Source organism: Notechis scutatus, chromosome 12 (genome assembly GCF_049901735.1).
Source record: "Notechis scutatus isolate UNSWTSFEM ecotype Mainland chromosome 12, rNotScu1.2, whole genome shotgun sequence".
NCBI lineage: Eukaryota > Metazoa > Chordata > Lepidosauria > Squamata > Elapidae > Notechis > Notechis scutatus.
The window spans coordinates 9,568,125-9,585,363 of NC_142020.1; the positions used below are offsets into that span (position 1 = coordinate 9,568,125).

A 17,239-nucleotide genomic window follows, 5' to 3' on the forward strand; every position below is an offset into this window, starting at 1 on the left:
AGTGATCGCCAAACACAACAGACCCTCCTAAAGCTGTGCAGCTGGGGGAAATCAGCAGGTGCCCTGTGCACAGGCATTGTGGTTTAAAGGGGGTTTGTTTTTCTTGCTTCCACCATGCCCTTCCCCCCCACCCTGCCATGGCTTTCCCCCTCTCTTTCTGTGCATCTGTGTGTGCCTGTCTGTTTGTGTGTGCATGTGTTTCAGATGTTGTGTTCAGGCATCTGCAACCACCAGAGGAAAAAGGAGGACAAGGGAAGGGGGGGGAGGGGGTCCTGGCGTGCATGTAGGCTTTTAGTTGGAGGGGAGGGGGCACCTCGGAGGAATCCTGTCCCCCCCAAGGGGAGAAGGAAGGAAAGAGGGTTGGCCACCATTGCTTTGAATGTTTCTTCAAATAGCATTGGAGCCTCGTAGAAAACCACAGGGAAATCTCCCCTTTGCAACCCGGTTTCCAAAGCAGCTGTGCTCCTTTTTTGGGGGTGGCAGTTGAGGTTGGACGCTGGCCGTCTTGCTTGTCGGATGGATGAAGCCGCAGAGGGTTGACACGGAAAGTAAAATTGTTTTCAGGGGAAATTGTACAACGGATTCCCAATCCTCCTCCGTTCTCAGATGTGGCTTGAGGCAGCTCCAAGAGCAGTTTGTTTTCCATTTTTAATATGGCACCCACAACAGTTGGCAAAAGAATAGTTGGTTCATTTGCCATTTCATACCCATGTCCTTCTCAGTCATAATATTTACACTGTGCATTAAATGCACCATGGTCCAAATATTCCCTCTTCCTTTTTGTCCAAATGTACCCCTCCTGGTTAAAGGTTAATAATGTGACACTCTTGAAAGTTCTAATGTATGTATGATGACTTCTGTGTGTGTGTGTGTGTGTGTGCGTATGTATTTTCCTTTCATCTGTTCTTAAAGGCAGCAGATTCTTCTCTGAAAAATCCTGGCCCAGTGGATTTTGCAAAAGAGGAAAAAAATTCTCTTTCCCAGCTTTCAACCCAGTTTTTTTAAAAAAACACCTTTGACTGTTGCACTGTAGTTCCTCCTTCATAAGGTCCATGCTAAAAAGCCACCCAGCCTCCATTTTAATTAAACCCAGCTCCCCCTCCACTTTCTTATGTAAATGCACCTCTTTGTGCCAAAATCTTTTCTTTAGAGCAAGAACTGTGAAATGCATTTTGTCAGTGCCAAAAGCTTTTTTCTTCTTTCTTTTTTCCTTTCCCAACTCTGGAGCGCCATGAGGATGTCCTTAATTAATAATATCTCATCGCCCGGGTGTTGCTTTTGAGCCTGCAGAATCCATCCCTGGGAGATTTGTAGCTTGTTCTGGCTAAAACTCCTTGCGTTTCTCTCTCTTTCTCTCTCTCTCCAACTCTCTTCGACAGCCAGCGTTGGGTGACACATCTTGGGACTTAAGCAAACATGCTGTAAGCCCGTCACGGGGCGCCCAGGGTGATCCAGGCATATGTCCACACGCCGAAGGTTGGACTGTGTTGGTGCCATGTCGTCTTTTGGGAAGCTGACCGAATACTTCAGCCTCCGGAAGTCCAGGAATGAATTTCGATCCGATCGGCGGAATAGCCGGAGAAGTGGCAGTTACTGCTGTAATCTCACCGAATGCAGGTAGCGGAGAAGTTGAAGTGGTGGTGGGAGGTGGTGGTGGGTGGGGAAAGAGAATTGCCTCCTTCACCTTTCATGCTTTGGGGCATGTGTGCAAGTGGTCTAGAATTGAAGGGAGCGAGTGGCGGGGGATGGGGTTACTCTCCCTATCTTTGCAACGTGTGAAAATGGGAGCAGACCCAACCAAAGCATGGAGTCTCTTGGACTGCAGGTTTCAGAGTATTATCCAAGGCAGTGGTCCCCGTCCTATCTATCGCCACTGACTTCAGCGGTGGTGTGGTGGGGACAGAGACAGAAGAGGTGGTTTTGTGCATGCCACCTAGATCCTGCACATGTGCAAATGAAGTTTTGTACCCTTGGCCGTCCAACAGGCCATGGACTGGTACTGGTCCGCGGCCCATGGATTGAGCCCCCCGATCCAAGTCAGTGTTTCTTGACCTTGGTAGCTTGAAAATAGATAGACTTCAGCTTCCAGAATTCCCCAGCCAGCACTGGATCATCATCCCTGGCCTAGTGGCTAGGGAATTCTGGGAGTTGAAGTCCACCCATCCATCCAAGTGTCGTGATTTTTTGACCACCGAAGGGTCGAGTCAAAATTCAAGACATAGGAGGAAAGCTATACTGTTCATTTTCCATCTTCTTGTGAAGCTGGATGTCCTGGAATCTACAAGATCTGGGATTCCATCTTGCATGCTTTATTTGGCTTTGACTTAATACGGCTTGCAACCCAGGTTGTTTGTCATTTGGTAACCTGCGGTTTATGGCAGAACTTACCGTCCAGGCTCCACCAACTGTAACTTAGTGGGATGGGTGATCTGATCTTTAAATTCACAACCAGCATCCCGTCCAGCCATAAGGCAATTTTCGCTTCAGTTTTAATTCTTGCTGCAGTTGACGTGAAGGTAGGCTTTAGCCATGTTGCACACATTTGTGTGCTTTAAGTAGAGTTGTAGTTGCTTCTCATTTGGGAAGATTTGAGGTGGGGCGGGGTTTGGAGACATCGAGATGGGGTGTTGCCTGTTCTGTTTAACTCCGAAGCTGAGCTCTCTCTCTTGTATGTTGCTGCTAAATCTTGAATTGGGCACATGGATATGAATGATTCGGGCATAGTTCTGCTTTTTCATCATGGATGTCTTTTTACACCTAGGCAAAGACAGTTGTGTTGAGTTTAACTGGGCAATAAGTGGTCTGAATGCCAGATTTAACACTTGCGATAATAACGTGAATATTTCTTGCCAAGTGGGTTAGGGTATTGCTCTATAGCTCAGACGAACTACTTAAATCAGAGTTGGAGGTCTATAGGTCTCGATACTGGTTTAAGTTGGTTTGCTGGTTTATTTTTTCCTCCCCTTTGGTTCTAGGTTAATGTGTTGTGTGAAATCAGCCAAGGGTGGTTTTATTCAATAGCTTGTGATTAAAATATGCCCTAGCATATTATGTGTGTTGATGGATTTTCATATGATTTTGTAACTGGATACATCTTAAGGCTGTGAGCAAGTTCAGAGCTTGCTAAATCATGAGGTTTCAATGCCTTGATAGAATGTAAGAGATGACCGATAGCACCAATGTGTAAAGTAGGGATTCTTGAAACTGTAAAACCAGTTTGATTCTGCCTTTAGCAATCATTGGATTGTTTTTTCCTTTCTCTCTCTCTCTCTCTCTCTCTCTTCCCTCTCTCTCTCTCTCTTTCTCCCTTTCTCATTCTCTCTCTTTCTCTTTCTCATTCTCTCTCTTTCTCATTCTCTCTTTCTCATTCTCTCTCTTTCTCATTCTCTCTCTCTCCCTTTCTCATTCTCTCTCTTTCTCTTTCTCATTCTTTCTCTTTCTCTCTCTCTTTCTCTCTCTCTCTCTAGATAGAAACATGGAAGAAAGAAATCTATATTTTTCTATAATTCAGATGTTAATTTTAAATGACCTGCTAGCAGACTACCACAATGGTTGGAGGGCGTCCTTTTCCCTTAACAAAAAAGATCAATAGCTGTTTCTAAGTCCTTTAGGATGTCATTTAAAAATGCTTTTGGTTGGCTGCATTCCACATCCTCTCAAGAAAGCCGAAAAGCTATTCTAGTTATCTGTCTATGGAGATTCTCAGTCACCCAGGTCATGGTTGCCCCAAAGGTGCTTTTTCAAAAGGCAATTGGACTTTTCTAGTTTTAAAAAAAGAAGAATGCAAATGACCAGGTGCCTGCAAGGAGTATAGATCTTTTCCTTCCCCACCATCCAGTTGGAACTGAAGAAGCTTCTTGGATGAGAAGCGAAACCTCTTCAAAGAAAAACCAGGAAGTCCAGTTGCCTCTGGAAAAAAGAACTTTTGGGATAGTCTAGTTAGGAAGACTAAACATTTATCTACAGGGAGTCCTTGGCTTACAACAATTCATTTAGCGATTGTTGGAAGCTATAGCAACACTGAAAAAAGTGACTTATGCTCATTTTTCACACGGCCATTGGAGCATCCCTATAGTCACGGGATCAAAATTCAGGCGCTTGGCAACTGACTCCTATTTATGACGGTTGCAGTGACTCAGGGTCATGTGATCCCCTTTTGCGACTTTCTGACAAACAAAATCCATGGGAAAACCAGGTTCACTTAACAACCACGTTACTAACATAACAACTGCAGCGACTCACTTGACAACTGTGGCTAGAAAGGTCATAAAATGGGGAAAACTCATTTAACTGTCTCACTGTCCACTAAAAAAATACTTCTTTGGTCTTTTTAGTTGCCAGCAGAAAGGGAGTGGGAAGAGTAGGGCATTCCTTAAATGCTTCAGATAATTGCTCCAACAGCCGAAGCTGTTGGCATGCAAGATTATTACTGGAGAGCAAGATTGATGACTCTTGGCTATGGATGTGTCCCATTGGAGAATATACATCCAGGGGGTGGGGGGAAGACCAGGGTCAAGGGTGAAATGAATGATGTGTCTTAGTGTCAGTTGCATCCAGGTAACGCCGACATGGTCACTCCTAATAAATCAATTTTTTAAATCTGAGAGATACAACTAGAGACTTATGATTTGAATGGGTGTGTATTGTCGGAGCCCTGACACTCGCTTAGCAACAGAAATTTTGGGTGCAATTGTGGTTGTAAGTCGAGAATGTACTTTAGCACCTTCTGGTGAAGACACAAACTCCCCTAACTTAAAAAGGATTCCAAAGAGTTTGCCATCTGGATCCTTGTGGCATTGGGAATCGACTTTCCATTATTCATCCCATTAAACATCTTGCTCATTTCTGTTATCTTACTGGTTTTTCTGGAATATGCCGAAGCCAATAAGGAGTTCTGTTCTTTGGAAAGCTTAACTCTGAGATTTTGATACATCTCAGTACAATAGTATTAGGGTAAATAAAAAAGCTAATTGCTATTTAGCTTTTTTATCCCTTTTGTTTTGGATCAACAGAACGATTCCTTCCCTATTTTATTTCGTCCCTCCCAAATTTTTTCTTCTTCTTCTCTTCTTTTTCCCCTTCTCTTTCATAAGCTCGTATTTTGGCATCGAAGATCCCAAATGAAAGCACAAGAAATGGTCTCCTTTTCTGCAGGACAATAAGAATGATTTGAATCGGATGATGATGATAGGCAAAACCGTTAATGGGAATTTTCCTTGAATTCTTCAATGTCAAAAGAGTGCCAGAAGCGTAGCAGATGAAACATTTCTCTGACCGCATAGGAAGGCAGGACTTCATAAACATGCTGAAGTTATCGTATTATCCTGTTTCCCAGAATAGAAATGAAATTGCTCCTCTTAGTTATTTATGTGGCTGTTCCAAATTAAAGAGGTGCTTCACACTCTCTTGAGTTTGAGGTTTCATTGGCAGTCCCAAAGAAATAAATTAGCTCTATAAATATTGGTGCGGTGGCTGGATTACACATATTTGTCCCTTGTAATACAAAAGGAATGCAGGTTTGGGTTTGCAGCAGTTCATTTAGTGACCGTCCAAAGTTACAACGGCCCTGAAAAAAGTGACTTACGGCTGTTTTTCACACTTCTGACCACTGCAGCATCCCTATGGTCATCTAATCAAAATTCAGAGTCTTGGCAACTGAGTCATATGTCAGGGCTCTGGCAATTACCCCCATTTAAATCATGAGTCTCGAGCCAACTTCCAAAACTTAAAGAAGATTTGTTAGGAGTAAACATGCCGGTGCTGCCTGGGTGTAGCTGACTCTGAGACACATCATTCATTGTCACCCTTGACCCTGGTTTCCCCCCCACCCCCTAGGTGTATCATAATTTATATTCTCCAATGGGACACATCCATAGCCAAGAGTCATCAATCATGCTCTCCAGTTAGAATTTTGCACGGCAGAAACTTCAGTCACCTAGTTACTATCTTTGAAAACATTGATGGAATGCACTTTCGGTTTGCAAGCTGCCGCACTGCTCCCCCCTCCCTTTCTGTTGGCAACTTTAAAAGACCATAGAAATATTTTATGAGTTGACATCATATTTATGATGGCTGCAGTGTCATGAAAGTCAGTGGGGAAGCTAGATTCAATGAAGAACTGTGTTGCTAAATCGAAGTGACTCCCTTTACAACTGGGGCAACAAAGGTCATAAAATGGGGGCAAAACTCACTTAACCACTGCCTCACTTAGCAACAGAAATTTTGGGCTAGCAGTGGTCATAAGTCAAGGCCTATCAGTATACACTTGAATTAGCCCCCTTGTTCTAGAGTGGTCCACCTTAAACTCTTCTGGCCTCTTATAAGGTGAAAAAGAAGGGAATTACAGTCCTGGGATAGCTTGATTAATCTGAGCAAGGCTTCCTCATATCCCCACAAGATTAAATCCTCTTTAAAACCAGCTGGGGAACAAATGCCTCACTTAGCAACCAAAACGTTGGGCTCAATTGTGCTCTCAAGTCGAGGACTACCTGCTCAGGTGCAAATAAATTCAGCTGCCTCTTTTCCTTTCAGGACTAATCTTGGGTGCACTTCTGTACATCAGTTTGCGCTTATCACTCTGGCTTGGATGTTAATGTGATTTATATTCCCCCCCCCCCCACCTGTTTCTGCTTTTAGTTTGTAAGATACTGTTTCAACCCAGGAACTGTTTTTAAATTGAAAAAGCTGATTGCCTCACTAACACCATTGTTGAGCTGGCACTGTTTTTCATTCTAATAATAATCCATCCTTAGAAGGGAATGACGGATGGGCAGGTGGGTTATTTATTTATTTTGCAGCATGTAGATGCTACCCCAATCATCAGCCTCAATGTGGCTTTCGTAAATAAAATAAGCATAATAAAACCGGTATTAAAAGAATGAAGTCCAGGAAAGCTTCCTATGTAATTGTGGGCCAGTCCAATCTCTCTTAGCCCTAAGTAGTATTTCTCAGCCTGGAAAGCTTGAAGATGACTTCAACTCTTAGAATTGTTCCCTCAACCTGGTCAATTTGAAGAGGTGTCGACTTCAACTTCCAACATGGCTGGCTGGGGAATTCTGGGAGTTGATCCATCTCCAAGTTAATAAAGCTGCCCTAAGCTCACTTATGTGGTGGTGGTTATGAGGGAAAACTAATGAAGGAGGAGTATTGTGTACACCATCTTGAGAGAAAGAAGATATATACATTCAGTGGAGAAAGAAAGAAGGTCTAGTAAAGGAAGCCCATGGTGGCACCTGGCAATGCTCTCGAAATTCAAAAGTTAACCACAATGGCCATACCATCCTGCCCGATACAATCCAGGTGCGTTTCATTAATTCCCCAAACTCAGGTGGTCACCAAAAACCTGAGGTCCATAAATGCTGATTTGGGTTCTGACAGATTTTGGCTGTTGATTTTTTTGGGAAAGAATGCCACCTGTGTCCTCACCTTTGGCTATGCAGAATTCCAGTTAGTCGATTTCCTCCAGCTCACTTCTCCAACCGCAGTTCTTCTAACTCGGGATGACAGAGTGTCAGCTTCATTGCTGTAGATCAGAGGCCTCCAAACTCGGCCACTTTAAGACTTCAACTCCCAGAATTCCTCAGGCAGACATGTTCTAGAGCAGTGGTTCTCAACCTGTGGTCCATGGATGCCTGGGTGGGGGGGGGTATGATGTCATCATGGGAGGGTCCATGAAGGCTTGAAGAAATGTTATGATTTAAGTCTTAAGTTTTGGTGGTCGTGGCCACGGTTCATGGCCACAAATGCTATTTAAAAGGGCTCTGTGGTGAAGAAAAGGTTGAGAACCATTGTTCTAGACCAATGTTTTTCAACCTTGACCACTTTTAAGATTTCTGGACCTGCAGCTGGCTCAGAAACAGATGTGAAATTTGCCATACTGGGTGGGGAATTCTGGGAGTTGTCGTCCATATATCTTAAAGGTGACAAGATTGAGAAACACCATTCTGGACCAGCTTTTCTCAATTTCAAGGCTCCATGAAAGATTGTGATTTTTTTTTGTTAAAGGGTTTTTTGAACTTCATGCACTGTGCAATGCTAGTGTTCATAGTGGTGGGAATTTTAATGGGCTACATCTCAGTTGCCTACCATCTTGCTGTTGTAGATGTTGTTGTCCACTGTGGAATGTGTGCTTAGAAGCAATTTGTGTGGTGAAGTTTTTGGATTTTTTTGGTGATGTAGGGGTTCCCCAAGATCCGGACATTGTTTCAGAGTTCCCTCCAGGATTAAAAAGTTGAGAAAGGCTGTTTTGGGACCCAAACCTGTTCTTTATTCTAGGCCAGGGTGTCAAACTCAAGGCCCACAGGCCAGATTCGGCCTGTGGGATGTTGAGGCCTGGTCCATGGGACTGCCGTGGAAACAGCAAAGGACCGGCCCGTGGTGCCTCTGCCAGTGAAAATGGAGCATGTGCTCCCTCCCACGAGCTCCGTTTTCACTGGCAGAGGGCTAGCAAAACAAACTAAAAATAAAACAAAAGGAGAAATGTTCCCCCTTTTGTAACTGAGCATGGAAGAAGGGACAGGAAAGGAGAAAGGGAAAGAGGAAAGACAAAGAAAAAGAAGGGAAGATGGGAAAAGGGCAAAGAAGGAGAAAGGAAAGAAGGAAAGGAAGAAGAAAGGAGAAGGAAGAAGGAAGGAAAAAGAAGAAGGAAAGAAAAAGAAAAGGAAGGAAGGGAAGGGAGGAAGGTTATGAGAGTGAGTGAGGGTCTGAGGGAAGTCTACCTGGGCACCACAGATGCCCCCGACATGAGTGGTGTCAAGCTGGTCACACCCACTCTGTTCCCCAAGGTCAAACACAACCCTGATGCAGCCCTCAATGAAATCAAGTTTGACACCCCTGATCTAGGCCTTCAAATTCTTCCCCAGAACTTCCCCCAGTGGTTCCAACTCAAGGTATCCTATTAACAGGTTACTGTAAAGACTCGATGGCTTGGAAAGAGGCAGCAACTGAGTTCTTCTGCGCCTCTGCATGATTTGTTTGCTTTTGGCTGATGTGCAGATCACTCAAGCCAACTGTGCCGTATCGACAGATTATAGTTAAACAAACCCATGGCTTAATGAGCTGCCTGAATTCAGCCAGTTTTTTTTTTTATTGTATGCTTTTTATTGCCTTGTTTCCCTGAATCCACAACAGCAATGTTATTTCTTTGCTTTGAGATCACGCAGTTCAAATGAAGAACCTTCCACGTTGACCTTGGCCATTCATCTTTGATCATGCAAGCCCGGTATTTTTTCTTGGAACTTATGAAATATAGATTCCCCTTGTTCCCAGAGAAAGCATGTTCTATTTTAGCATAGAGTGACTGTGTCAAGGGAGGAAGTGACATTTCACTTTAGCTGTTTCATTGAGCTGCTTAGGCGCACCAGAGCCTCGACTTCTCTTTGTATGCATATGCTCTGCGCCTTAATTTTGTATCATGGAGATAGGCTGCTCAGGCTTTAGACCTCGTTGTGACGGAAACAGAGGCTTTGAGAGATCTGTTTCCAGCTGGGCTTTCCAGAATTTCCCCTCTCAGGTTAACATGGCATTTTTCTAGGGTGAGGAATGGCCTCCCCTCTTGCACCAATTGCAAAAATGTCCCAGGGAAGTTAATTAAGCTTCATTTAGTTTTTTTTAAAGAAATCCTTAGTTTTTCAACCAATGAGGTGGAGATAAGATGAATTGTAATGTGTTCGTTTTGGAGAAAGTCAGAAGATCTTGCTTCTTGGCTGCGATAGTTGCCTGGGTTTAATGCTAAACCATAATATCCTGTGGTTTGGTTTGAGCTTTTATGCCTATGGGAACCCAGACGTTAAGGCTCATAATCCATGGATTATGATTCAATATTTGGTGTAAACCCAACCATTTATGGTCTATTAAGTAAGTCTTTGTTTTACTTTGGTATATTATGAGGCCATTCATTAACTTCCTTGGAGGAGATTCTGCATTGTAGGCCTTGAATATTCAGACTATTCTGAACTTCTTTGTCATTGATTTCTGATCTATAGCCATTCGTCTATAGCCATCACACAGACATTCTGAAGGGGCGATTACAAATTCCATCAAATGAATAGGCCACACACAGAAAAGAAAACATGGCTTTAAAAAAGGACTGTGATACCACAGTTCCAATCAGTACAATTACACTTCTTCTTCTTCTTCTTCTTCTTCTTCTTCTTCTTCTTCTTCTTCTTCTTCTTCTTCTTCTTCTTCTTCTTCTTCTTCTTCTTCTTCTTCTTCTTCTTCTTCTTCTTCTTCTTCTTCTTCTTCTTCTTTCTCTTCCTCCTCCTCCTCCTCCTCCTCCTCCTCCTCCTCCTCCTCCTCCTCCTCCTCCTCCTCCTCCTCCTCCTCCTCCTCCTCCTCCTCCTCCTCCTCCTCCTCCTCTCTCTTCTCTCTTCTTCTTCTTCTTCTTCTTCTTCTTCTTCTTCTTCTTCTTCTTCTTCTTCTTCTTCTTCTTCTTCTTCTTCTTCTTCTTCTTCTTCTTCTTCTTCTTTCTTCTTCTTCTTCTTTCTCCTCCTCCTCCTCCTCCTCCTCCTCCTCCTCCTCCTCCTCCTCCTCCTCCTCCTCCTCCTCCTCCTCCTCCTTCCTCCTTCCTCCTTCCTCCTTCCTCCCTTCTCCTCCTCTTTCTCCTCCTCTTTCTCCTCCTCCTTGGCAGGGGAGTTAAAATGCATTTGGGACTTCCCAGTCATGAAACATGGATATCTTCTATAGACTGATCCTACCTCTTCTTCTGTAGGAATTTTTTTGTCACCGGGTAAGAGTCTGACCTGCTTTAATTATAATAATTTTCACTTTTGAGTGTGTCTAAATATAAACCGCAGTTCTTAGAATCATACAGCTGTGTGGAGAGAGAATCTGCCATGCAAAGGTTCTCTGATAACTTGAAGAACAGGGATTAAAATTTGGATGATTTGTGGCAAATTGGCAAGTGGCCGTATCTCTTTAATTCTGCATTCAATCAGTAAAGATTAACTTGAGTGTTTTCCTCCTTGCTCTGTCTAAATCTTGTAAAATTGCCTATGGCTAAATGCTTAATAACCTTGAACTGAGGATATTCTGAACACATTGAACATATTAATCATCTTGAGTTGAACTAATTTTCAGTTCTATCCTAGTTATGCATGATATTCTCTCATATGAAACTGAGAGCCAGTTTGGTCTAGTGCAGGGGTCTTCAGACTTGACAGCTGTAAGACTTGTGGACTTCAACCCCCAGAATTCCTCCTCCAGTCCTGTTAACTCAGGAATTCTGGGACTTGAAGTCCACAAGTCTTAAACTTGCCAAGTTTGAAGACCCTTGATCTAGAGAACAGCAGGACGGGGAAGGAACCTGGCTGGGAGATATGGGAGTTGTAGTTCTACTCTTCTGGAAGGAAACCTGGCTGTGGAATTATTGTTGCAGTCTAGGGACCTCCAAAACAGGGGAGCACCCTACCTCATCACGAATCATGGCCGTGTTTCCAGTACACTTGGCTGGGGATAATGGGAGGTGCAATCCAAGGCATCTAGCAGGGGGACAAATTGAAGAAGGCTGCCTTGGGTGAGTGGAGACACTTACGTGTTGCTGGCTGTTATCCCTGCAGGAGCAGCAGATGAGGGGATGGATAGAGTGAGAGTCTCAAGGTGTTGCCTCTGTTGGGCTCTTTGGGGGCAGCAGCCGCCCGTCCGACCGGTACCCCATCCATGCATCGGAGGGTCTCTGGCAGTGTGGAGTAGTGCCACCGAAGTTTGAAGACCCTTGGTCTAGTGGTTAAGAACACCAAGCTAGAAAGGGGGTGAGTTCTAGACCTGCCTTAGCCATGAAAGCTGGCTGGATGGCTTTGGGCCAGTCTCCAGGAGACAATCCTGTGTGACTAGAACTCAGAGTTCTACAACCTTCTTCTGCAACCTTCTGACAACCAGAGTCCATGGGGAAGCCCCATTCGCTTCACAACGGTGGCACAAAAGGTCATTTCACAGCTGTCTTGCTTAGCAACAGAAATGTTGGGCTCAGTTGCAGTCATAAAGTCGAGGACTTACCTGTATAAAAAAATGTAAAAACTCAAAGCCAACCACCCCTTCCCCAAAAGGAAAGAAAGAACTAGAAGTTATACTAGCAAAACAACAACAACAAGCACCATCAAACATGGATTTAAATCAAATCAGATTTGAGTCTAGATAGATAGATAGATCTATCACCTGTCAGATAGATGATAGACAGATAATAGACAGAAGATAGATAGATAGATAGACAGATAGATAGATAGAAAGTTGATAGATTATCTGTCAGATAGATGGATGGATAGATAGATAGATAGATAATAGACATGCTAGATGAATAGATGGATGGATAGAGAAATGATAGAAAATATCTATCTATCTATCTATCTATCTATCTATCTATCTATCTATCTATCTATCTATCTATCTATCTATCTTCTGCCTATCATCTGTCCATCCATCCATCCATCTATCTGACATAGATCTATCTATCCATCCATCTACCTATCTGACAGATGATAGATAGATATAGATAGATGGATGGATGGATGAACCAAATCATATTTGCTTCACCTAGCTCAATATTGATCTGGTTCATATCCTCTGAACCATTCTTTTAAGATGGCCCACTGAACAAGCCACAATGTGTCTGCGTTTGCCCATAATGGTAAAGTCAGAAATCTGGATTTATAAGTTAAAAAAAAAAATGTAAGAAAAGTTTTCCTCCTCTTTCCTATTGCCTCCCAGCGAGTTTTCACAGGTTTACAACTTAAGTGAAATTGTTCTTAAAGCCACAATGTGGGGAAATATTTTGAAGGTGCCCAAGGTCATAGATGCGGCCTCTGTGTTTTGTGTCCAAATGGAAAACTATCAGGTGCAAATCATGGATGTAATTTGTTATTCAGCAAGAAGTTTTAGAGTAATGCATGATTATCCTCTTAGGCAGTTGGAATGGGAAGTCTGCAGGTCTGAAGGGAAATTAAGCACATTGTGTGGCTGGGTAAAAGTTAGGGCTTTTTCTAGAGAGGGAAAAAAAAAACACCATTTGATGTGATTCCTCCAAAGTCTATTTGGTGTTCAACCCACCCACTGCTTCCTTGCTGAGTCAATGCTGGGTGGGTGGAACTGGCTGTCACTCTGTTTTGCATGCAGGTAGAAAGGAGGAAGCAATTTTTCAAGCAGGGATGTAAATATTACAAATTCTATTACAGACTTGTGGCTGGGATGTATTTTCGGAATGTCACAGCTTCGTGAAGAAAGGGGAAGGTATAAATGAACTGCAGGCTCTCCCCAAGTCGCCTGCTCAGTGCTAAAAGAGTTTGGAGGAAGGTGGTGGTGAAAGGTTCAAACGACGTTCAGAAATCCCCAGATTTAATAATATCTGGTGTGCCTGGAAGGAATCCTGGCTGAACCCTTCAGAGGCAAGCTGGACAGTGGTTGCATTCGTATATTGCCCTTGTCGGATTGGGTTCAGTTTTAGGCCGTTTGGAATATAATGTCAGCCAGACTTCCTCATTCATAAATCGGGATTTCTGACTTTGCATTACGGACGAGCGCAGTACTGTGGGGTTGTTCCGTGGACTATCTTAAAAGAATGGCTCAGAGGATGTAGTCAATATTGAGCAAGGACAGATGAACTGAATCTGAGTTGGTTGGTCGGTTAGTAAGTCGGTTGGTGGGTTTGTCTTTCTGTCTGTCTGTCTGTCAGTCTCTATCTATCATTCATTCATTCATTCATCTATCATCTCCATCTTCTCCATCTTCTCCATCATCTGCCTGCCTGCCTGCCTGCCTACCAACCTATCTATCTATCTATCTATCTATCTATCTATCTATCTATCTATCTATCTATCTCTTTATGATTCATTCATTCATTCATTCATTCATTCATTCATTCATTCATTCATTCATTTATCTATCATCTCCATCATCTGCCTATCTATCTATCTATCTATCTATCTATCTATCTATCTATCTATCTATCTATCTATCTATCTATCTATCTATCTATCTATCTATCTATATCATCTATCTATTTCTTTTATGATTCATTCTTTCATTCATTCATTCATTCATTCATTCATCTATCATCTCCATCATCTGCCTGCCTGCCTGCCTGCCTGCCTCCTGCCTGCCTGCCTGCCTACCAACCTATCCATCCATCCATCCATCCATCCATCCATCCATCCATCCATCCATCCATCCATCCATCCATCCATCCATCCATCTATCTATCTATCTATCTATCTATCTATCTATCTATCTATCTATCTATCTATCTATCTATCTATCTATCTATCTATTTATGATTCATTCTTTCATTCATTCATTCATTCATTCATTCATCTATCATCTCCATCATCTGCCTGCCTGCCTGCCTGCCTGCCTCCTGCCTGCCTGCCTGCCTACCAACCTATCCATCCATCCATCCATCCATCCATCCATCCATCCATCCATCCATCCATCCATCCATCCATCTATCTATCTATCTATCTATCTATCTATCTATCTATCTATCATCTATCTATCTATATCTTTTATGATTCATTCATTCATTCATTCATTCATTCATTCATTCATTCATTCATTCATTCATCTATCATCTCCATTGCCTGCCTGCCTGCCTGCCTGCCTGCCTGCCTGCCTGCCTGCCTGCCTGCCTATCTATCTATCTATCTATCTATCTATCTATCTATCTATCTATCTATCTATCTATCTACCTTCATTCATTCATTCATTCATTCATCTACTGTATCTATCATCTGTCCATCCATCCATCCATTCATCCATCCATCCATCCATCCACCTTGAATGCTGTCTATCTGACCAAAGGCAACTCTAGGCAGCTTACAGACATTGAATAAAATGCAGAATGAAGCATTAAAACAATAAATCAAGGTCTTGAATTTAAAAAAAAAAAACAACCAATCAAAATAAAACTAAGCAGGGCAAAGAGGGAGCAAACAGCTCACAGGCAGGAGGTGGGCTGTTCTCTATCCCATCAGCCACCTCTGATGTGCCGCACCTCCATTGGGGCTCCGGCCTGGGTGACGCAGCCGTGTCTTCCAGGCCTTTTGGAAAGCCAAGAGGGTGGGGTGGATCTGACCTTGGAGAGCTAGATATTCCAGAGGATGGAAACCATGGTGAAAAAAGGGCTCTTCTTCTGCACCCCACCAAGCTGAAAATTCCTTGACTGACAAGGTCTACTACAGCATGCACTTTCTGGGTCAGGTGCAAGTAACCAGAAACAGGATTTGAGTTCAAAGCACTTCCAATTTATTACATGTTGCTTGTACACAAGAATCTGATCTACTAACCGTCAAGGCAAACTAGCACCAGAAAAGAGTCAACGGAATTCCTGGGAGGCTTAGATTCTCCTGTGGGAGCAGAGCAATTCCAAACTGATGACGCATTCGACCCCACCCTCGGGCTCCACCTGGTCATCTCCTACACAGGCTGATCCCATTGGGGTGAGCCAGTTCCTCACATAGCCAAAGTCCCTTTGCCATGCAGGGATTTCAAAGTGATAACCAACTCCTTGAATTACATCCAGAAGCAAATTCCCATGATTGATTATTATTATTATTTATTGTATAACTTCTAATTCTTTCTTTTTTGGGGGGGGGGGGATTGGTGATAGTGAGGAATTGGCCCTGAGATCACCTGTTGGGGACCTCCCATCCCAATGACACAGAAAGAGAATGAAACGGATACTAAATGTTTCTCTTGAACTAACTTTCCTATCTTGACGCAGGAGCGAATGCCACACAGTGCATCAGTGCACAAAAAATGTCGCTGTTTTTAAAACAAGTGCAGTGAAATAACATTTTCCAAAATAAAAGCTCTTTTTGCCAAAGAGGAAATCCTCAGAGGAACAAAACGAAACACCCTGAGATACTGTATGGTGAAAGCTGCTGAAATTTGCGAGAGAGGAGACAGTACAATTGAGGGCACTTGTGCAGTTATGCAAATGTATGCGTTCCCCATTTGAGTTAAATATGCCTCTCACCATAAAAGAAACTGATTAAAATGTGAAGAGTTGCTTATTAGGGGGATGAAATATTAAGATCTGGAATTTGATCTGCCAGCAGCTAACCTGATAGATAATCCGTATTTTAGATATTCTTTCTTCCTCAAAAGAGGGATGATGTATTACCCAAGCTTTAGTTTTTAAAAAGATGTTGGATAGCTATTTGTCTGAAGTGGTGTAGAGTTTCCTGCCTAAGCAGGGGGTTGGACTAGAAGACCTCCAAGGTCTCTTCCAACTCTGTTATTCTATTCTATTCTATTCTATTCTATTCTATTCTATTCTATTCTATTCTATTCTATTCTATTCTATTCTATTCTATTCTATTCTATTCTACTCTACTCTACTCTACTCTACTCTACTCTACTCTACTCTACTCTACTCTACTCTATTCTAGCTTTTGGGGTAGTAGTAGCCCAAGCAGAAATGATGCTCTATTTGTTCTCCTGGATTCACAACTCTTGTTAGATTAGATTAGATTAGAATTCTTTATTGGCCAAGTGTGATTGGACACACAAGGAATTTGTCTTGGTGCAAATGCTCTCAGTGTACATAAAAGAAAAGATGCATTCATCAAGAGTCAAGAATCATCAGGTACAACACTTAATAAGTCATAGGGTACAATAAGCAATCAAATCATACTAGGAAACAGTCAATAAAAATCATTAGGATGCAAGCAACAAGATTACAGTCACACAGTCACAAGTGGGAAGGGATGGTGATAAGGAGTGATGAGAAGATTAATAGTAATAGTAGTGCAGACTTTGTAAATAGTTGGACAGTGTTGAGGGAATTATTTGTTTAGCAGAGTGATGGCGTTTGGGGAAAAACTGTTCTTGTGTCTAGTTGTTCTTGTGTGCAGTGCTCTATAGTGTTGTTTTGAGGGTAGGTGTTGAAACAGTTTATGTCCAGGATGTGAGGGGTCTGTAAATATTTTCACGGCCTTCTTTTTGACTCGTGCTGTATACAGGTCCTTGATTGAAGGCAGGTTGGTAGTAATTGTTTTTTCTGCAGTCCCAATTACTCTCTGGAGTTTGTGTCTGTCTTGTTGGGTTGCAGAACCAAACCAGACAGTTATAAAAGTGCAGATGACAGACTCAATCATTCCTCTGTAGAACTGGATCAGAACAAATGGTAGCAATGGCAGGAAAGCTTTTGCACAGATCCCCCGTGTGTGACAATTGCTTCCTAAACCATTCGTTTAGCAATCATTCGAAGTTACATCAGCACTGAAAAAAGTGACTTATGACCGGTCCT

The 17,239-nt window shown here is 42.7% G+C and overlaps 1 protein-coding gene across 1 annotated transcript in view; it reads left to right on the forward strand.

Moving 5' to 3' along the window:
- The first annotated feature begins 1,378 nt into the window (after positions 1-1,378).
- Positions 1,379-17,239, forward strand: part of LOC113420704 (ankyrin repeat and fibronectin type-III domain-containing protein 1-like) — a 261,890-nt gene continuing 246,029 nt past the window's right edge. Inside the window, exon 1 of the mRNA XM_087942340.1 lies at positions 1,379-1,617. Within this exon, the coding sequence (XP_087798466.1) occupies positions 1,460-1,617 (158 nt within the window). The 5' untranslated portion in view covers positions 1,379-1,459. The remainder of the gene's footprint in view (positions 1,618-17,239) is intronic.